We start from the raw sequence: 22,577 nt of genomic DNA on the forward strand, positions 1-22,577 counted from the left end.
GATTGAGTGAGTGTATGAAAATGAAGATGAAGATATGAAAGTGTGCCATGTGTTTATGATTATTTATTTCATAAAAAAATGAGTTCCATCACAAAAAAACATTCAATGATCATAAGAAGAGTACCCAGTTAGTAACGAATATCGCTGGAATTCATAAAAACCATAGTTTACCAAGATCTTGTTTAAAATCCAAATTCGGTTTGATTAGATAAATTTTGTTTTCCAGTGTTATCGCAATCGTTATCGTTAAATCTCTGCGTTTATAATTCTCTCATTAGTCATTAAAGGATTTGATATCTCGGATAATCATTGAAGACAAAGTCCGCAAATACATATGTAGGTGTATTATCGAAATTATTACACATATTCAATGATTTTCATAATCTAACATAAACCTTGCACTTAAGTAGCTAAACTTGTTTCTATGGATCTACGCAAAAAATACTTGTTCATTTTAGACCCTGGGTGGTCACAGGCAAAATTAGGGATATTTTAATTTATTAATTACTTTAATTAAACTAAAGCTTTGATTACGTGGATCACGATACTACCGGAAGAAGAAGCTACGTCACTTGGCAAGCACTATAGTTGTGCCGGGCTTCCGTTAATATTGGGGTCGCCCTAAAAGATCTATTGTTGCCTTATCTTTGAGGTAAAGAACACGCGATTGTGTTGATGTTGATGACAGGATTTGAATCTTTAAAATAAAAGATCAATATAGGTATGACGTTAAAATTGCTCTCTTTGAAATTGTATGCCGTCTCGTCTCGTATAGTTTCGTCGAATAATTTACTATCCAACAGTAATAAAACAAAAGTATTACTCAGAATAAATATTATTACAGAATATTAACGGAAATTGGATGACAGTTGAATAAATCGTAAATTGAAATAATCAAACCTATAACAATGTCTCAAAGTGATAATCTGTCTTCCGAGTATGACATGTCCACCTGGCTCCGATGCTGTGAACAGGAAGTGAAAGAACCCTTAGAAGGCAAAATTAAAGGTTTGTACAAAGTGGGTCATTCTCAGAGAAAATTAGCCAACTATCAGACTAAGGTGGGTAAGGTATTCTACGCTACGCTCATAGTTTGACGAGATGGCGGAAGAAGCGCGAGGGTCGCACGCAAGCGATGGAAGTAAAGGAACTCTTGTAAGATTAGCAGGCGAAGATTATTTTTTATTAAAACTTAAAGCAGCAAGTGATTCGTTCTATCTCTTAATAAATCAAAGATGACATTGACAAATGATCAAACCTAATTGCTAAATTGTAGGTGATATTCCATCTTGGTTGAGTGGGACATTGATTAGAAATGGACCGGGGACGATCAGAATCGGTTCAATGGAATATGCACATGTTTTTGATGGATCGGCCTACTTACACAGGTAGAGAAGGACTTTTTGCTTAATTTTTTAACTTATGTATTTAATAACTTTAGTGTATTGACACTGCTACTAATAATTAATGATTAGATAAAAAAACTGCTGTCTTTCAGCTTCGCTATAAATAAAGGTAAAGCGACTTACCAAGGCCGTTTTTTGAACACAGAAGCATTAAAGAAAAATAGAAAGGCTAATCGCATCGTCATCACTGAGTTCGGAACAAAGTCGGTGCCAGACCCGTGCCATACTATCTTCGATCGGTAAGTTATTTATTTATTTATTTGTACATCAACGCAACAAACATTACTTTAGACAAATAAGGGACCAAGAACAGACATATCAAATAAAAGGTAAAGAAAGAGAAGTATTTTTTAAACAATTCGATTTTGATGTTGAGAGATATTTCTTAACATCAAACTCGAAACTCACCGTAGAACACGATCGTGTAATATCAGAAAGTGATATGCGACATCGACTGCAACAAGCGTTTCCCCTACTGAAAACGAACCAAGGAGTGAGATAAGGAGGGAGTTCTTACGGAGCAGCGCTGCCGGACTTATATATTTTTGAAATTAAGCAATTACACAAAATACGAACTGTTAAGTGTCCCGCAGGACTATTTTTAACTAATATTGATTCACGGGACGGTTTATTTATTGCTTTTCAGGATATCTTTGTTCTTCGATCCGTTGTCGTATATAACAGATAACGCAGGCGTGTCTATATATCCGTTCGGTGATCAAGTCTACGCTATGACGGAAGTGCCCACGGTATTCAAGTGAGATTATAAGCAATTGAAGTATTCGTATAGTTTGAAAATTGAAAAATCCCTTATAATTAATTCTAATGGAAATAATTCTAGAATAGACAAGAAGTCACTCGAGACCATAGAAAGGAAAACCCTTATCGATTCGTTGATCGTGTGTCACACGGCGCACCCGCACATCATGCCGAACGGTACGTAAGTTTAAATACGATGTCGCTCCCCAGCGGTCACATTGCCTAAGAGATGTCGCTGTTGTAAGATTTGGCAAATTCATTATATTGATCATATGCTCGCTATCATATACTAAGCGTATAAACTGAAATTTAGGCTACAAGCACTTACTGCAGCTTTGTTCGTAACAGCTCTTAAATTTGCAACTGCAAGAGGAAAATAAAATGTCCAAGTAATTTCATTAATTCGTCAATCGACACATGCTTTTCTAAGTACTAATTAAATAAATATAATTAGTGCTGCTTGTCTCCTCGATCCAGTTCACTAGACCATCCCGATATGGCAATGCTTCACTGTACACCACTTAAACTACGATTCCCAAGAACCCGAAGATAAACGAAAAGAACAATACGTTTTCAATTTCGATCTGATGAAAAGTGCATCGAATGCCACAAAGTGCATTTAAATAGTTTTCCAATTATAATCATAACTAACTATTGCAATAATGTAAAATGCATTTTAACCAATAACAATGAACGAACTACATATGTGTCACAACGGGAAAAACAAAAAATAATTCAATGTGAAATAATAATTTTCAATCACAAATTGTTGATCAGGTTTTAAAAGGACTTAATAATAATAAATCTTTTTATGAAAGATTGTGTTTTGAGCTTGGAGACAAAATATATAACACATTTCGTGGTGATTAAGTTGTAGTGGTAGCCGGCCGGGTAACTGTTACGAAGTTGCAGTTGCGAAGTTAACGAAGTTGCAGTGCAAGTGAATTTCTGTTACTGCTCTGTTTCAGGTGACGTTTTCAATGTTGGGGTACAACTGATCAAAGGATTTTTAAAACATGTGATCGTGAAGTTTCCTTACAGCGCTAAAGGTGATTATTGCTCTTTATAAAGTAAAAAATATTTCATGTTAAGAGCAAAACAACGCGCAATTTAGTAAGTGAAGGGACTCATATAATCAATATCTTAATAAATTATATCATACCGTAGTTGTTAAGAGCGTAGTTTGTAAGCGTGGGAATTTATTTTAGAACACACACATAGGTACCTTCCAATAATACAGTTGCATTATGCAGTGTATCGTACGCATCCTCGGAGACAATTAGTTGCTTGTTTTCGGTGCAACGAATAAATTAAATTTTCATTGCGCGTTCATAACTATTATTATTATTGTTGCTATTTAGGCGTTCCGCAAGGACTGTCCTCTTAAATGTTTCGTTTCCAGAAGATATGTTCGACACCGCAGAAGTCGTCAGCGTCATTGAACCTCGATGGCGTTTCTCACCCACATACTCGCACTCGTTTGGTAATTACATTATTTATTTGTATTGGTACGATTATTTGTATCTACTCGCTTGACTTTTGAATTTAATTGAAGAACAAAACACTTTACAGTTAGAGGACTACGCCTATAGGTACATGCTATGTAAAATGTAAACTATTTGTACGCCAATGACCACGACACATTATATGTTCACCACGTCATGGTTCACTCCTGTAGGTTGAGCGTACAACATAGATCCGAAATACGGCAACAGGAAGTAATACTATTGGCCGGTAGAATATAAACGGTAAGCAGGTGGTACCCATTAAAGCCCTATCGCGTCAGCGCACTGGGTAAACCGTTTGAAAAAAACATTCGGTCATAGTAAGGTTTGAAATAGTTTTACGACAGCCAGCTTGCGCGATTTCAACCCTTCTTTGGAGGCTTCGTATATTTGTGCATCGATACTATAGGAGTGGGGGGCTATGGTTCTCCGCCGGCGTCGTAATAATATACCTCGTGTAAATAATTACATAAATGTAAAAAGGTTATTAGTTACTATTCATAAATATAATATAGAAGACAGGTATCTTCTATATATATAGCACTAGCGCGCCGCCCCGGCTCCGAACGAGTGCAATGCTGAAACTAAATATATGCTGATACTATATGTAAACCATTATTTCTCATAATAATATAAATATATCTCAGGGTTATCACGGACTTTTTTGTAGACCTTATTAAGGTGTACCATACTGTACATTATTTTGACCTATCTCGTCGAGTTCAGCCAGCGTTTGAAATGTACGCGTGAAAAATGTGTTTATTTGCGGCATCTCACTAGGAACCTCTAATATTATCGGCGTTTCTCTACCATATTATGCATGTTTTATGCAAGTAAACCTTCCTACTGAAAAACTCTGAAATATATATATAGAACATAAGTATATTCATAAATAGTAATCACTAATAACCTTTTTACGTTTATATAATTATTTACACGAGGTATATTATTATTTATTGGTTTCGGATCTATTAAAAAAAAACGAATCAAAACCCGTTGCGTTGTTTTAAAGATCTAAGTATACACAGGGATAGACAGACAGCGGGAATTGACTTTGTTTTATTCTATGTAGTGATAGTGATCAAACATTACACTTTATCTGTATCTTACATCGAAATCGTTCAATGTTTTTAAACATCAAACTGTATTATTAGGTTTTCCTAAATTCACTTTAGTTCTTTACAATTTCGAAATCAATTTAAGGTGGGAACATTTTACGTACATATTTATGTTTTTATATATATATATTTTTAGGTATAACTGACAACTATTTCATAATAATAGAGCAGCCACTTATCATATCGACCTTCAGTTTGATGAAAAATGTCGTAATAAATCAACCCTATGCGTCGAATTTGCACTGGTATCCCGAGTACGAGGTTAGTCTTCCTGAATAAAATAAGTAAAAATTATCAATAAGTATACAAAACGTACGCAACACATCAAGGTGTATCTAGGAGTTACTAATTTTGTCTGGCAATTGAATGGCACATACGTACGCGTACAATAGCTCCTGTTCTAATTTGACAACTCCCTAAGCTAATATAAATACTGACCCTAAGCGACAATACATTGACAGTCACGTCACGTCACGCTGATTTTAGTGTGGTGTCTAATGTGAGACCGGATCTTTTTGTGGGTCGTACGTATAGTCCAAGTATTGCTTAGCTACTTACAAATATTACATTTCAGACGCTGATTCTGCTGATAAATCGTAACACGGGAGAGAAGATACGTTATCGAGCCGATACGTTCTTCTTCATGCATGTAATCAATTCCTTCGAGTCAGACGGCAAAGTGACTATTGACGTCTGTTCGTACGAAGATGCGAAGATAATTGATGCAATGTACGTCGATGCTATTAAGGTACTACTGGCAACAATGTGACTGAGTTATTCCTAAAACACCTATTTGAACAAACCTTAATGATCTGTACTTTTTGCAGTAATTTTATAAACATAACACAGTAGTTGAAGGTTATATAACAAGATCATTATATTGTAAGTCGCATAATATTGGTATACATTGGTAGTTGTTCATTATCTTTAATTTGTAAGAATTTGTAAATCGATCAATTATACGTAAAGAACGCAGAAAGTAACCCAGACTACGGCCAATGGTGCCAGAGCCGCCCCAAGAGGTTTGAGATTCCGTTGGATGCGCCTCCTTTCGCTAAAGTGGAACCACGAATACTGGCAGACGTTGGAATAGAAGCACCAAGAATTAATTATGATGCTTATAATGGTACGATACTAATAATTAATATTTACTTTCTTTTTACCTAATGGTGACTGTTATAAGATACTCAATGCTAATCGTCCGTATAATATATAAGATTTACAATATATAATATAATATTGACCGTACTATCGACCTCTCATTTAACATCTTAAAATGCGAATTAACAGTTTTATTTATGTTAAAAATAGCAAATCCATATTAAAAACATTCGAATGGAAAGCAAGTATTTCAATATAATAGATCATTATTAAATAACAAATACTCTTTCTAGGACGACCATACCGATACTTTTACGGGATAGGATCAGAAGTTACATCGAAAGACGCTGGTTCGGTAAGACCTACGATATAAGTGCGTTATTCGTATTCGCCCACACCAGATACGTTGTGTAATGTTATCTTTAGCTTAGACATTAAAATATTTCTCTGCATCAAAACAATATTTTTGAAATTCTACAGCAGATTATGGATGACTTTAGTTTATTGTGTTTTAGATTATTAAAATCGATACAATGACTGGTGAGGTAAAGACTTGGCGTGAGCATGACGGATATCCCAGCGAGGCCGTATTCATAGCTCGTCCTGATGCGAAGGTTCGATATGACATACTTGAAATTAATAACATAAAAATTATTAACATTAAAACGTAAATTATATACAAGTGGACATAAAAAAATACTTAAATTTAACTTACATATAATTCCATTTGGTCATAAATTATGATAAATGTCATTAATTTATTTATCGCAAATAGTAAGCAAGCCGACTTCGAATAATATTAATTATAAATCGAAATAAATAAGACAAATCGTTTAGTGTATAGTTAGAAGGGATAACCTAAACGACGTATTTCAAAATTGTTACTAGACCACCTTTTGTGGTTCAAAATCTAGACTGACTGGACTAATATACTATATTTTAATTTGTAAGACATTTCACTATGTAGGATGAGGATGATGGCGTGTTGCTGAGCGCGATAATATGGGGTAAGATTGACAACGCAGTGACACTGATAGTGTTGGACGCTCAAGACCTTCAGGAGATCGCGCGAGCCGAATTCTCAACCCCTTCAGAAATGCCTAAATGTTTCCACGGTTGGTTCTTCCCTGAGAAAATGACAATAACATAAAATTTAATGTTATTGTCATTAGCTTCTCGAATGGGATTTAAATATCCATTGCATCGAACGGTTTAAGAAAAATTACATAACAATAAATTTAAATATTATATTTTTATTATGTATTAAGTTTTTAAATCTAATTATAAATGGTTACGTAAAATAATTTTGTTTTATTGTTTTAATCGGTAATCTTTACAACCTGACTCATGTTTGCATAAGTTTTGTAACCAACTAGGTCCTCAGATAAATCCCAAAAACTTGACGCGACGAAAGGATTACGCGCATTGGGGAACAAGTATCGAGGAGTACAATCCATGTAAAATTTTCCCGAAATATTTTCACATTCTTTCGATACGGCAAGGTGTATGATAGTTTGAACGCCTTCTTCGATAGTTCTGTAGCACATCCAGCAGGTCAACTTAAATACCCATTTTACGAAGAAGTTCGCTTGAGCACTAATTTCTGTATCGATCATCCCCGGATGAAGGGAGTTACACACCACACCACTTCCTTGAAATCGTCTCGCAAACTCAACAGAGAACAAGATGTTGCAAAGCTTACTGTTGATATACGTAAAGAGATCGTTTGTTACGATTTTGTTGATGTTTTCAGTTTTGTATAATGTAGAATTGAACTAACATTTATTATCCTACTAGGTTTTGACTTTTTAAGTAGCTCCGATAGAAGGAGTGTAAGTAGAAAGTGCCCAAAATGGTTCACTTGAAATCCTTCGAGTATTCCGTCCTCTGTGTACTTGACGCGAGAGCCATACATTCCTGCGTTATTTATAAGCACGTCTAGACGATCTTCCGTGGCGATTACATCATTTGCAAACCTCCTCACAGAATCTAACGCTGACAAGTCCAGATGTTTGTACACAACATTGGAGTTACCAGTGGCGGTTATGATTCTATCTCGAGCCGCCAACCCCTTGTCTTCGTTGCGACAGGCCAATATAACTCGGCCTCCTTTGGCTGCTATTTCCAAAGCCGCATGATATCCAATTCCTGAATTGGCTCCAGTAATTATCACAACTTTTCCCAACAGAGATACAGCACATGTACAGTTATTTTTAAAATATTTATAAATATAACGAAACCATAAAATTGTGAACATTAAAAGAATCGTTATAAACAAAAAATACATTATCATAAATTCTTTAGTTAAACACAGCAAAGACGCAAACGCTTAAGATGTGTTCCTTAACTGCAAGTATTTCGGTATGCGGTGGTACTCATCTTGTCGACGTTTATATGATTTTCGTAGTGATTTTAAATGCAGTCGCTGTAACCAACAGAGTGGACGAGCTCATGCTAGGCGTGTAGTGCAAGATTTATTTCAGTTTTTATATTTTACATATAAAAACTGAAATAAATCGAAAAACCACGTGTGTATCTCAACAATAGCTGTTGTATTATGTTCATTATCAGAATTACATGTTAACCATAATTGATGATTACTTTATTATTTATAGGTTATATTTCCTTATACTAAGTTTTTCGCATATTTACTATAAGGCCCGTAAGCCATAATGCCACTCTCTCTCTGAAATTTGACCGTGTCCTTTGGTGAGGTGAGTTGAGTTTCTTCTGTCGGGACTATCCCCGTGGAGCTATGTATTGTTCTTATATAATATTTACTCACGAGGTGAACCTTTTCACCTCAAATTATTGTATTGTGCATCAGCGAATGACGCGTGTGCTTAAACGCACTTTGTTTATACAATATAACGAAAAATAATGCGTTAAATTGCAATCATATTTCACGGTTCACAATATTTCGACAGTTTACATTCTGACGAGATAGATTGTAATCTTACGGTGGTATATACATATAAAATAGGAAAAACGATATAATACCCGGTTGGAAAAAAGTTCCTATATATCATGTATTCATTGTAATAAAAATTATGAACGGATTACAACAAATTTTGAGCCGTTAAATACAAAAAAGGAGGGAATGGTAATAATAACATTGTGATTAAAATATTTTTAAATGTAGTGATAATATCATTTTATTGTTAATATAAAAATATTAAGTTCTCATAATAATTATATGTTATAATAAAATGTTTATTACTATGTTATAAAACATTACAAATTACAGTATACAGGTACAAATTAGTTCGGTCCGTTTTTCTGGGCCACTAATGCATTTATTTCAGAAAAAATTGAATGAACTGATTTCCATGACAAAAAATGTCTCGTATTGTATTTAAATTTTGCCACCTTTAAACCCTTTTATTATTCGCCTCGAAAACCACCGTCCAACATCTCCCGGTTTCAGTTCGTTAGGAACACAGTTGTCTTGTTTTTGAATTATTCCCATTGGTTTTCAATAACTCGGAAACTTCTTATTGAGTTAATTTCAATTATTCGCAATTTCATTTTGATTATGTTACGTATTCGTTACATCATGAGTTATTTTCATGTTCCAATAGGTACACAGTATAACACGTGATAAAGATTGAATTGTCATGCCTTCAAACATTTTTGTAAGGTAAACATTCTTCGGACACATGAGTATGAACAACCGACGTACCGGAGTGAGCACTGGGCCTCACATCTTTACATTTTTTTCTCAGTATTTATTACTTTATTTGGCATTCCTCATAGTCGTGTGGAAACGTAACACAAAACGTAAGCACAAAAGAACGGTCAAGTGCGAGTCAGATTGCGTGAAGGGCGTTCCGTAATATTCCCATATCATAGGAATTTACAGATTCAGGACTCTAGTTTAGGTTTCTACCTGTTACCATATTTTGATTAATAAATTTAAAAACTATGCAGCTTAAAATAAAAACATATAAACACATATATTATTTCCATTTCTTATAACGATTAGCTTTGTTTAAATGCAACAAGATTTGGGTTCACAAATCAATTTCTAAAAACTTTATTGATTCAACGGTGATTGAGTCTGATAGCTCTTTATGTGTTCATTTCAACATAATATGTTGTAAGCATACAATTTGTACACTGGAACCGCTCGTCTAATATATTTTGGTTATGTTCATAGTATTTCGTGTTATGGCGAATGCTTGGGGAATGCTTTAATATCTTTAGCGGTTAAAGATATTAAATCTGTTTTTATTTTACAAAAAATCATAGCAAAAAACCACGACAAGTAACATCCTTACTCAGCTATGCTTTTAGCTTAGCTTACAACGTCAAGTTTCAGAGTCCGCACAGTCAATAAATCCTATTTGGGGCAAGGTATTCGTTCCTAAAATAAAATTCCGCAGATAGTTTTAGTTATCTATGTCCATAACGTAGGTGTCTAGCAGCTTCGTAGAAAAACGTTCACATAGTTACTGGTATAGATCACTCTATTTCGTCAGGGCACACGCCTCGGCCTTAAAGTATCTGTGTTGTAATAAAATAAACTAAATGCTTATTATAATTGCCGCTTGACAATTTTTGTCATTTTTTCATTATTTATCTATATTAATATTACAAATACGAATTGAACTCTGTTAGTCTGTCCTTAGCTATTTCAGGGCCAAACTACTTCTTCTTCTGCCTTAGGCTACTTTTACTTAATATTCCTGAAGGTAAATTTGTCATGACTATATGTTATATTTACAGAAGGTTAGGACATTTGTATATGGCAAAGGTAATTAAGCATAGGAAAATATAGCAATAGATAAATATGATAGAATCTAGGTTCGGATTTGTCACTCGGAAGGATAAATATATAAATAGAAATAGAAATACACAAATAATTTTCGGTATTTATATGTGGTATGAGATGCCCTGTGTTTTATTTATTTTGTGCCTTTTTCACTTTAAGTAAAATCTACCGTAAGGCATAGTCGTGGCAGATGAAATAAATAAACTTTAATTAGCTAACTTATAAACCTATTTCAATGATATGAACTTCATTTTGCCGAGGTAGGTCTCCATGTGAATCAAAAATGAATCGCGGCCTATTTTATACGAAAGTCACTTAATCACTGAGCAAAGATCAAGCAAGCAAAAGTTAATTTCATTTTATACGATTATTTCTGCTTTTTGTTTGTCGTGTTGGTGTGTTATCGTGACATGTGCGTATTATTAAATTTATATCTTAGTAGATTTTCCTGTCGCAATTGGTTTGTATGAGGAAATATATACAATATATACTTTTCTATATTTTTATATAGCAATAATTTTTAAAAATAATTATCTACATCTAATACAGAACTATAACAAAAGTATATTTATAATATGGTTGTGTTCATCGTGACATAAAGCTTACTATGTGATCGGGACTATCCCTCAAAGACAACATAGATATTTTAGTAGAGATTTTGGAAATCAAATATATTTTTGTAGCAAGCTCATATGATTATTATCAGTGTATATATATCTCTATAACTATTTCATCACATAGCTGATATGAGTATGTTATTTAAATATATAAGGAATGAAAAAGTATATTGAAATATTTTTTATTGTTTAAAGTTGTTGCTTTTAATAACTTGTGTAATGGTATTGCTACGATATATATTCTTGAAAAATATTTCGGTAGAATCCATAAAAAACAACGATTATACGATAAAAACTAATTTAAATACAAAATAAATAAAAAAATGGAACGAACCTTCTTTTAAAATTGACAAATTTAAATAACAATGAAAATAATTTTAACCAAACACATATAAATTTATTTTTCATTCATATTTGCATATATATTTAAGCACTTAATGTTATCAATTCTTATGATACTAAAATATAACACATATACAATCAGCTGTGTCAACTACATAATTATACAATCAACTAATGCAAAGACATTTTGTCAAAATATAATTACCAGTGACTAGAACCAAATATGTATATATTAAAACTTTACCGTTGGAGGGAGACAATACCAATACGAACAACGAACTCTAATGAAAAATCATTTATAAAAATCAGGAAAAGATTAACTCAATATTTTAAAGATCACTTTGATTAATTGCTTATTTATATCAATGTTATTTAACAACATTTTTTTTCTAAGTCACTACAAATTCATATTATAACTTATAAGTATACGTTAGAATACAATTCATTATCTATAATTCTCATTTCTATTTAAAATCTTCATCTCTTTTTCTGAGATGCTATTATTCTTACCAAAAGTATTGTGCTTAAAGTAAAATTCTATTTCCTGCAAAGTTCTTCCTTTGGTTTCGGGTAAATATATAAAAAGATATATCAGACACAAAAATATCAGAATCGCATGTAAAAAGAAAACTCCATGATATCCTATTGATGAGAACATCCGCAAAGCATATTGGATATTTAAAAATTGCATGATACCACAAACGGAACCAAATATAAAAGTATTAATCGCTTTTATTTCTAGAGGATGCAACTCCGACAGTAATGTCTCAAGTACTGAATATGGCCCCGCCGTCACAGTTATAAGGTACAAAGCTAGTAAAACGACTTTTGGCCACGCCTTATCACCATCGTCGAGCCACACATAAAGGCAAATAGCTAATACTATCTGTATCATATTAGCTATTACTCCAGATACGAATAAGATACTTCTCATTTTAAATTTACTCACAATTACACAAGAAATGCAAGCACCTAACAATCCGAATCCATCGACGACTAACGTATATTGTAGAATATCTGAACTCCCTGAGATATTCTGTATAATTGTTATTGCTAAAGTACTTAACAATATTCGACCAGCTGTAATCCTATATATATTAATAACTAAAAGTGTTCCCGCCGTTTTCCAAAAGTACTTTTTTTTACTAGCCTTACAATATCTCTTCATTAATGATACTAAAGAATTAGTATCATTTTCATTTATTGTCTGTCCTGTCCTTTGATCTTCTAACAGAGCTTTTAATTCACGATCAGATGCCTCACAAGGTACGTGTAGGGCTTTAAAAGCTCTTTCGCTTTCTTGAAATCGTTTTTTGGTGGCTAACCAAGAGGGACTTTCAACCCAAAACAGAGGTAGAACTCCTGATATCGCTGTAGGAATCATGCCTATGAGAGCAACGTATCTCCAGTGCAAAATGATGCTTAAAATGTGGCCCAACATTGTACCCAAAGTAGAACCAATACAGGACGTCATATTTAAGGTTAAAGACCTACAATTTGGAGAGACGTACTCGCCAATATTAATATATGTCAATAGCAATATACCTCCGTAAGATATCCCAACTATAACTCTAGATGCCAATAGGGTCGCTCTGTCTTTTGCGAAGTACACCATTAACCAGCAAATTAGCACAGGTACAGACATTATCGTTATGCTTTTCCTTCGTCCATATATTTCGGTCAATGCTGTCATTACACCGAAACCGCAGAAGCAGGAAATGTTTATCGTAGAAGCTGGGAAACAAAAAAAAGAGTTAATTTGCCAAATGTATTGCTATAATGACGCGTCTTTTCTATAAATTACATGATTGGGTAGTTTCGTTTTTAATTAGAGTTAAATTCACCGTAGAAACACACTCGGTATCGTGATGTAAATCGTGATGTAAAATTACGAAAACGAGCTAATAGTTTCAAGACAGGTGTAAGATTTATAATAAGTTTATCTTGTAGATAAAATTATTCACCCAAATTTACTTTCTGAACTCAACGTTAACAGTTAGAGAGAAAAATGATAGTTTAATACTAAAACGTTTACAAAAACTTTGCAAAATTTGTAAATCTTAAAACTACCTATAGGAAATCAGCTCTTTTCGTGGGTTCCAATATTGAATATAGTCTCACACATTACTTCGGTACGCAAATGGCATCTGCGCCCAAAGATTGGCTTTGTATTAAGACTGACAATTCAAAAACAGAAAGTAATAAAAAACCTAAACACCAGTAGTCTTGAATCCATACCCACGTGTTGTTTCGTCTTTCAAACATTTTATCACCAAGATTAAATAATGTCGTAACGACAGATTTAGTGATTAAAGATTCACCTATCCAGGAAAGGTCATTGTCAGTCAATGGTACAGAGTTGTCGCTCGTATGCAAGGCGTTTAACATCCCTGACATTTGACCGAATATAAATCCGTCGGATAAACTGCACAGCGCCAGACCCAAAACCACAAAAATCTGTAACATAATAATACAGTCATGTATTGATACGTACACAATCTACTCAAAAATGTATCGTGGCAGTTTATAATTATTAATTATAAACTTATTAATAATTATTAATAAGAAGTAATATAATAATAATTAATTGTCAGCGTTTTTGTGAAGGGTAAATAAAGGGTAAATAAATATATCCCAGATTTAATTTGGTCGTGTTTGAGTTAACACGCAAATGTATTTTAGTAATTTTTATCGTAATCAATATTTTCAATTTTATAATAAATAATTTAAAAATATATATCCTTCATTTCCAGTAACCTAATGTGTACCAATGTGTTTTTTTAATAATAGCTACTTTATTTATAGATATTAGGTAAGTTAAAAGTTAAAGTTAATTATCAGCAACCAGGCAGTTTGTCTTGTGACGTAGGCCTACTCCAATTCCCTCCACTTGTTTCCGTCCATTGGATTTGGAGTGTATGACCAGCAACACGGATTCGTCAATGGTAGATCTACTGAAACGAATCTTTCTGAGTTTACTCATCAACTTGCAACGAAGCAATTAATTGGCTCGAAACTTATTTGAGGATCGTAGTCGAGCTCTTTCTATCAAAGGCTTTTGTTCATCGTTTTTGCCCGTTACTTCTGATGTTCCTCAAGGATCTCATCTCGGGCCATAAAATATGGTCCGATTAAATTGTCGTCATTAGCATTAGCATTAGATTAAATTGTCGTCAATTATTGCCATCCAGACATTGACCGAAAAACGGAGTTGTGACCCTTTTTGCCTCTTTTTATTAGGATTTTTGTCAAATTTTTCACTCCAATAATATTTATTGTGGTAGTTAGTAATATCATCTTGATCAAATTTTAATTCGTTGGTCCAGAGTATTTTTTTCAAAAAAAATGCATCTTCTAAATCCTTTTTGCTTTCTAATTCTAGTTGCTTTGAAATAAATTCCTAGTTTTTATACATTTTCGGAAAGCTAAGTAAACGATTATGTTATTAAAATAATCTGCAGAACAAGTTTCATAATGATTATTTTTGTTTTTCAGGCATATTTGAGGGAAAAAAATAAAAAAAATATTGAAAAATATCCAGTGTTTAATCGTTTTTATAAATCAAAAGCAAAAATAGATTTTAATTGATACTTTTTTTTTAATAAATTTTTGAAGTTGCATCTATGACTTATTTTGAAAAAATCTAAAAAACGCGATAACTCAAAAATGGTTCACTTTTGCATTATGCATATGGGGGTTCAAATTATGGCAAATAGTCACCCCTATCACCTCCGAACGGGAATACGTCGAATTACCAATAACCCTGTATTTGTACATATATATACGTTATACGTGTAACATATATATTCGTTCGCTTTGTAAATATAATAATTTATTGTAAAATTGTATTTAAATATTCATATAATTTTATATATATACTAAACAGGTATAATATATTTAATAATAAAATGAGGTAATTACTTCAGTAATTATAACCACTATCCATCGTCTCGATTTGCACAGAAATCCATTGAAAATGTTCGTTTGGTTGTGATCCATTGAAATATGTTTATTTCGTTGAATCTTAAAATAAAATAAATAAAAAATAAAATACAACAAAATAATTATATAATTGTTTCACTTCGAGGTCGAGATTACCAAAATATTTGCATAAAATAAATACCTGGCGGACTGTTTGTTTCCGTGTCATATTGGCAGATGTGCCGAAGCGCGACGCGATGCCTCCACCGCGCGACTACTTGTACACGAGTAGGTAGTAGGAACTTCAGTAGCCGCGTACATTCTCAAGTACAGGGCCGGATCTACCGTATGGATTTTTGGGCTTCAGCCCAGGGCCCCGTGGATCAAGGGGCCCCCAGCTAAGTCAAGTCAAAGTCAAAAATAGACGATAATGCAAAAGAATTACCTAATTTTATTAAATTAAACAGATCGTATGGTTTGCAGCCCTGCGAGTCCTGCAATTAATCAAACCCATTCAATTGATTTAATTCAAGTCTACGTTCACCTATGTCTTAGGTGGGCCCCTAAGTAGTGTTAGCCCAGGGCGCCCTAGACTCACAGTCCGGCCCTGCTCAAGTACTTCGAAGAACGAGTCGGTATCAACACGCTTGACTGTATCTATATTAATATTAGAATAAAGTAATGAGTGTGAGGATAATGACCAAATAATACATACTTTCGGCAGCAATTATGTTCTTTTTTAACCGACACGAGGGACGACGTGGTTTGCCACCCGTGACTGCGCGTTTGTTTTAATATTTTTTTATCAAACACATATGGTGATATTTTTAAAATATCTATTGGTTATAGATTCACTAGCTTACTAATTATTATTTTTATATCTATATATCTATACATATAATAAAATAGTAACTGATCAAAATCTGTACATTGAAGATATTTGAAAAAAAAAATTGTACTGGTATCTATTGGTATTTATTAACGTAATAGATCACAAAAATGTGATTTTTAGAATTTTTATCTGTTTATGTGTTCGTTCGTTACCGCTAATCTCAGAAACGGCTTTACCGCTTTGGATGCGGTTTTCACTAATATACTGTAGTTAACTCGGGGTAACATATAGTTTGTTTTATTAAAATCGGTTAACAAATAAAAAAGATATGTCAATTTAAAGAAAATACCTCAAAATATTTATTGCAAAAATGTCGTCAAGTTGATTTGGTTGAAACTTTGGTTAACTATAGTCTATAAAACGGTTATAATTGACAGTTAATATGAACACAAAGTTAGAAAATTTTAATGCTAATTTTAATTACCAATGTAAGTTGAGCTTTCAGCATTGTAGTCGATCATATGAAATAGGGTTTAACTTATTGTGGTCTTTCGGTCGGCCACGTCCTAGCCAATATAAGCCGCGCCCGCGCCGCTGCCCCCGTCCGGTGACGCTGTAGAGGCCATTATGCATACTCAGTTCGAAAAAAAGGGGCACTGCCTGTAGTATTGAATGACTGCAAGCGTGTTAACGCTTTTTTTTTTTTTATGCTAGAGGTGGCAAACGAGCAGGAGGCTCACCTGATGGAAAGTGACTACCACCACCCATGGACATCTGCAACACCGGGGGGCTTGCAAGTGCGTTGCCGGCCTTTCAGGAAGGAGTACGCTCTTTCCTTGAAGGTTCCCAAGTCTTATCGGTTCGGGAAAACCGCCGGCGAAAGCTGGTTCCACAGAGTGGTTGTGCGAGGCAGAAAATGTCTTAAAAATCGCGCTGTTGTGAATTTTCGGACATCTAGGTGGTGTGGGTGATATTTTGAATTTTGACGAGACGTCCGAAGGTTTTGTTGGTAGTGACTTTCCTCGGTCATCCAGAGTCGAGTTCGCCGCGAAGAGAGAGCCTAAAAGATCAGCTTTCTCCTTCGCGGTATGGGCCAATGACTCACCGTCTCTGTGCAAAGATGGAAAAGAAGGCTGACAGAAATTCCCTAAGACAGCCTTAGCGAGAGACCAGAACGCACGTGTTCCTGAAGGGAGGCGCACCAGTCTCTCGCCAATTCTGCCAATGTACTCCATCTTCACCTTAGCAATCACCTTTTTGAAGGATCTAGAGGCAGAGTTATATTCCTTTCTGAATGCGCTGGTATTTACATCACGAGACGCCGATGCGTTAGCCCAGTCTTGGTAGCGTTCCCATTTTCGGCGTGAAGCCGTTTTGCAGAAACGACCAAACCTGAAGTAATTCCTTTGTAATACCATATTACAAAAATATTTAAAACCCTCGCGGTTGCAATACTATTTTTAAAAACCAATGTATTATGTCTCCGTAATACATTTAATAAGATAGGTTAATACAATCTTATCGTATAAATTCATTTTAGGTACATATTACTTTGCATAGATACTAGGTATATAAATTACAGAATAGATTAAACTTTTGTGTCTTAGTTTGTTGTTGGGTGTTATATTTAAATATATTTTATATATAAGTATTACAGTGGATTATTGGGATATATAGTCAAAGTCAAAAATCAAAGAAGTGTTTACACTTGCTTATTAATTGTCAAAAATCTACCACCGGTTCGGAATTTAGCACCTCGGACCTGAGAAGAACCGGCGAAAGAAACTCAGCGGGATATAATTATTTTTGTTTTTTTTTTTTTAACCATTTTCCATGTACAATGATAATTATATTTTAGTTATTTGAAGCAGCCTGGAGGCGATCATTTCATTCCCAAGGTGTGCAGTCAACTAAAAAGTCATTAGTGTTCACACAAACGCTCTTTAACGATTCTTTTCAATTTTATAATTGAATAATTTTGAACGTTTTCTGGGATCCTGTTGTAAAAACGTATACATTGCCCCAAAAAAGAGTTACTAACCCTGTGTAATCGGGTACTTGGAGTAACAAGTTTATTCTTGTTCCTAGTGTTAATAGAATGTACGTCACAATTTCTGGGAAAATCGTTTATGTTTAATACATACATAATATTATCAAAAACAAATTGAGAAGCGACAGTCATTATTTTAATTTCTTTAAATTTATCTCTTAACGAATCTTTTGGGCCCAGGTTATAAATTGCACGAATAGCCCTCTTCTGCAGTACAAAAATAGTATTAATGTCAGCTGCATTACCCCAGGATGCCATACGACATTATACTGTGGAAATAACTGAAGTACACAAGGCGAGCCGTATCCACATCAGTCATAAGTCTATTTTTTTTTACCGCATAGGCTGCAGAGCTGAGTCTATTCGCCAATTTATTTATATGGGGGCCCCATTGGGGCTTAGAGTCTATTGTCATACCAAGGAACTCTGTTGATTCTAAAACATCTAATGCTTCCCCGTTTAAGCGTACACTCGTTTTGACACATCTTACATTGGGAGTAGTGAATTTAATACATTTTGTCTTTTTACTGTTTAACATTAAATTATTAACACTAAACCAATTTACTATTTCAGAGAGAGTATTGTTCATAAATAGACTTAATTAATAAATATTTTCTTTGTTATAAATCTTCGCGAAAAATAATGAGTTTAGCCTTATAAAATATTATTATGTTTGAATAGCAAAATATATTATAGGTTAGGTTAGATCTATGATAAAAAAATCTATATATATATGACGGAGAATCATGTCCCGGCTTGTTTTTAAAAAACATGACGTCAGTATTGCTGACGAATGTCTGGGTTTGGATTTCTATCCATCCTCGAAGGTGTGAAATTAAACTCAGGAAATATTCTTCTCTGATTTATTCCAAACTTTTCGAGGCGCAATGATTTTACCCTCCGACTATTTCCGCCGAATACTGCCAATAATTCTAAGATCAACTGCTGTAAGTAAGCCCTTGCCTCCAATCATCTAATCTATCGCGCCATATAAGGAAACTTCAGCTGGCAATAAACATGAGAGCTACATTTTTAATGATACATCTGCTGAAGATTTCTCGGAGCAATTGCTAACTATCGATAATGGTCGAGTACCTATCGACGAATCTAGCGGATTGATCAAATTTTTTCAGAATTTCCGTAAATTTTCGATGAGAAAGATGAACTCATCAACAAAGTATTCCCAAACATCTTTACTAACCACAAAAATAATGAATGGTTGAATGAGCGAGCAATTTTGGCGGCTAAGAATAAAGATGTAGATGATTTAAACTATATAATTTCCGATCCATCTTGCATTCACGAGGCCAATCTTTGAAAGTTCGTGGTCCAAATCTAGATAATCCATGTTTTTCCCATGGTCAATTATATGTGGCATGTTCACGGGTCGGAAGACCATCTGCGTGATTTGTTCTTGCGCCTGATAATAAAACAAAAAATGTCGTCACTAAGTGCTTCACTGAAGAGTCCAACCTATGCACCAAAAGAATCATTAAAATACTTGATTTTTTTAATTTATATTTATTATATTAATAAAAAAAATTAACTTAATAAAATCCAAAATCTACTCATTTATTGTATCTAAGGCGGAACAAAGTTCGCCGGGTCGGCTAGTCTATGTCGGCGATTCGCCAGAATTCTCTCCGGGATTCATGTTGCAGAAAAACAGTTTTTGCATTAATAAATATAATAGTCTGAATAGTTCTACAATTGTCCGAGGAATGCCTGCCTGAACTTACTTTTCTACTAACTAAACTACGACATCCTGTTTAATATCAACAACAAGACCATATTTATTTTGTAACAAACATAATAACTATTAATAGCTTATATATATTAATATATATTAATATACATTAATATATATTAATATATATTAATATATATTATATTAATATATATTAATAATTATAAAAAAATAATATAAAATTATTTTTGGTCTTAATTAAAAATCGAAATATATTGTAATTAGCTTAATTATTTATCACTATCTATATTAAAAATATACCGGACAAATCAAATTTACACATTTCTTGACAAAAATAAATCATATTTATATTTCAAAATTATTAAAACAAATTTTATGACAAAAATAGATCATATTTATATTTCTAAATTATTTAAACAGTATTAGTAAATAATTGCCATAACCAAAACTTCTATTAAATCTTAATTTATTTAATTCCTTATTTATTATAATAAATCTGTCCGGAAATCATAGGCTTAACACCATAGGTACAAAACAAATGTTAAGGGCACTACATGAGCTAAATGCAAGTTTTATAATGCAAATAAGTATATGATCCAATGCAGTAAACCAAATGAAAAAAAAAATCAATGGTGTATATTAAATCAATGGTGTCCGAGAGCCCGCTAAATTGAGTCTGTGAATATATTTGGAGATCATCTGCGTATAAGTGGTAGAGAGAAGAAATGTGATTAGTGATAGAGGAAATGAATATAGAAAATAATAAAGGAGACAACACGCCACCTTGCGGGACGCCAGCGCTTAGCATACACCAGTCTGAGTTACGACCATTAGTGTATACGCGCTGCCGACGCCCTCGCAAGTAACACTGAAACCAGTCAGTTACCTTAGGAGATATGTTAAGAGAACGTAGTATAGCTAGTAAAATGTCAAATCTACAGTGTTAAATGCATTACTGAAATCCAGCAGTGCTAACACTGTAATCAGCTGGTTGTCCAAACCAAGTCTGATGTCGTCCGTTATTTGAACGAGGGCAGTAGCCGTACTATGACCACAGCGAAAACCGGATTGGAAAGGATTCATAAGGTTATTTTTGGATAGAAAGGGAGTCATTTGTTGATATATAAGAGGCTCAAATACTTTTGATAAGAAAGGAAGAATCAATATTGGACGGAATTCGGAGTAACTATTCGGATTGTACTTTTTAGGTACAGGGATTATTTGAGCATCTTTCCAGATCGTAGGAAATGTACAGGATTCTATCGACAAGTTGTAGATAGATGTAATGATAGGAGCTACAAGGTCAATAATGGGAATAATCGTTTTACGGCTAATGCAATCTGTACCCACGGCATCAGAGTTGATGTCTAGAATGTTCTTCTTAACATCACATACAGTAAACTGACTAAAAGAGAAAGAAGGAATATTGGGAGTAGAAGACGCTGAAATATTTCTAATAGTGCTTGTTTTTGTTGTACCATCTATGGTATCCGAAGACGAGAAATGCTTGTTAAGATGATTTATATCCAGATTATTTAAATTTAGTTCTTGACGTGCTTTCCCAATTCCAAGTGTTTCAAGAAATTTCCACACTTTAGAAGGATCATTGTCGGTTAAAGACCGATGAATATGGCGTCGTTCTTAATCTCTACATTGCATGTTGCAGCGATTCCGAATATTTCTATATTTCTCGCGATTTTGATCTGTAGGGTTCAACTTATATTTTGCTTTGGCTACGTTCTTACGATGTTGTATTCTTTTGATTTCATCGGTAAGCCAGGGAGCAGGCCGATGTTTTAAGCGTACAGGACGAATGGGAGCATGAGTGTCAAATAATTATGTCAATAAGGAATTAAAAATTGCAACCCGTTCATCAACTGTATCCGCAGCCAGTACTACTGACCAGTCGATTTTAGATGCATCTTCATGCAGGCGACTGATATCCACACCACCAAAGTTACGTAGCAGAAGGATTCTAGACTTTGCTTTAGGTGGTTTAACTTTATAGGATAGGTAAAGTAAATCATGATAAGAGAATGCTGTAGCATTGCACTGACCATGTTTCTCAACATGGTCAGTGCAATGCTACTCTATGCAATCCTAACCTATATTGTTTTTATATAGAGGAATTTGAGTTAAACTGTAACTAACCTAACCTACAAGTGTTGTAAATTTAATTTCTTTACAATTTTACGTAAATATATACGTTGATATACTTATACATATTTAAATTGTTGTTCTAATTTGTTTATAAAGTTTAATTTGAAACTAAGTGGCTTACTTCGCGTTTAATTGCGATTTGTCTTGTGTGTTAATTTAAACAAACATACATAGATTAATTTTATAGATAATATCCTCTTTTTTTGTGTGAAAAATTCCATAATAAATCAAACTTAACCAATTCAAACTTATGTTTAAATGATTATGTTATATTGATAATACCC

General features: G+C 33.7%; 2 protein-coding genes across 2 annotated transcripts; one reads left to right on the forward strand and one right to left on the reverse strand.

Moving 5' to 3' along the window:
* The first annotated feature begins 844 nt into the window (after positions 1–844).
* LOC113402670 (carotenoid isomerooxygenase-like) lies at positions 845–7,084 on the forward strand. The gene is made up of 13 exons (XM_026642981.2): positions 845–1,008; positions 1,277–1,388; positions 1,499–1,645; positions 2,053–2,163; positions 2,248–2,342; positions 3,134–3,214; positions 3,568–3,648; positions 4,925–5,049; positions 5,363–5,536; positions 5,758–5,914; positions 6,183–6,244; positions 6,405–6,503; positions 6,857–7,084. The coding sequence occupies exons 1-13, from the start codon at positions 909–911 to the stop codon at positions 7,037–7,039; spliced, it is 1,527 nt and encodes a 508-aa protein (XP_026498766.1). The 5' UTR covers positions 845–908; the 3' UTR covers positions 7,040–7,084.
* A 281-nt stretch (positions 7,085–7,365) lies between these two features.
* Positions 7,366–8,258, reverse strand: LOC113402751 (retinol dehydrogenase 11-like). The gene has a single exon (XM_064216022.1). The coding sequence runs from the start codon at positions 8,180–8,182 to the stop codon at positions 7,619–7,621; it is 564 nt and encodes a 187-aa protein (XP_064072092.1). The 5' UTR covers positions 8,183–8,258; the 3' UTR covers positions 7,366–7,618.
* Between the last annotated feature and the right edge of the window lie 14,319 nt (positions 8,259–22,577).

This window comes from Vanessa tameamea, chromosome 10 (assembly GCF_037043105.1).
Source record: "Vanessa tameamea isolate UH-Manoa-2023 chromosome 10, ilVanTame1 primary haplotype, whole genome shotgun sequence".
Lineage (NCBI taxonomy): Eukaryota > Metazoa > Arthropoda > Insecta > Lepidoptera > Nymphalidae > Vanessa > Vanessa tameamea.

Excerpts from the sequence above, each read along its gene's own strand:
- LOC113402670 (XM_026642981.2), top strand. The coding sequence starts at position 909 with ATGTCTCAAAGTGATAATCTGTCTTCCGAGTATGACATGTCCACCTGG. Across the intron at positions 1,389-1,498 it reads GGATCGGCCTACTTACACAG|CTTCGCTATAAATAAAGGTA; the intron begins GTAGAGAAGGAC and ends GCTGTCTTTCAG. Across the intron at positions 1,646-2,052 it reads TGCCATACTATCTTCGATCG|GATATCTTTGTTCTTCGATC; the intron begins GTAAGTTATTTA and ends ATTGCTTTTCAG.
- LOC113402751 (XM_064216022.1), bottom strand. The coding sequence starts at position 8,182 with ATGATAATGTATTTTTTGTTTATAACGATTCTTTTAATGTTCACAATT.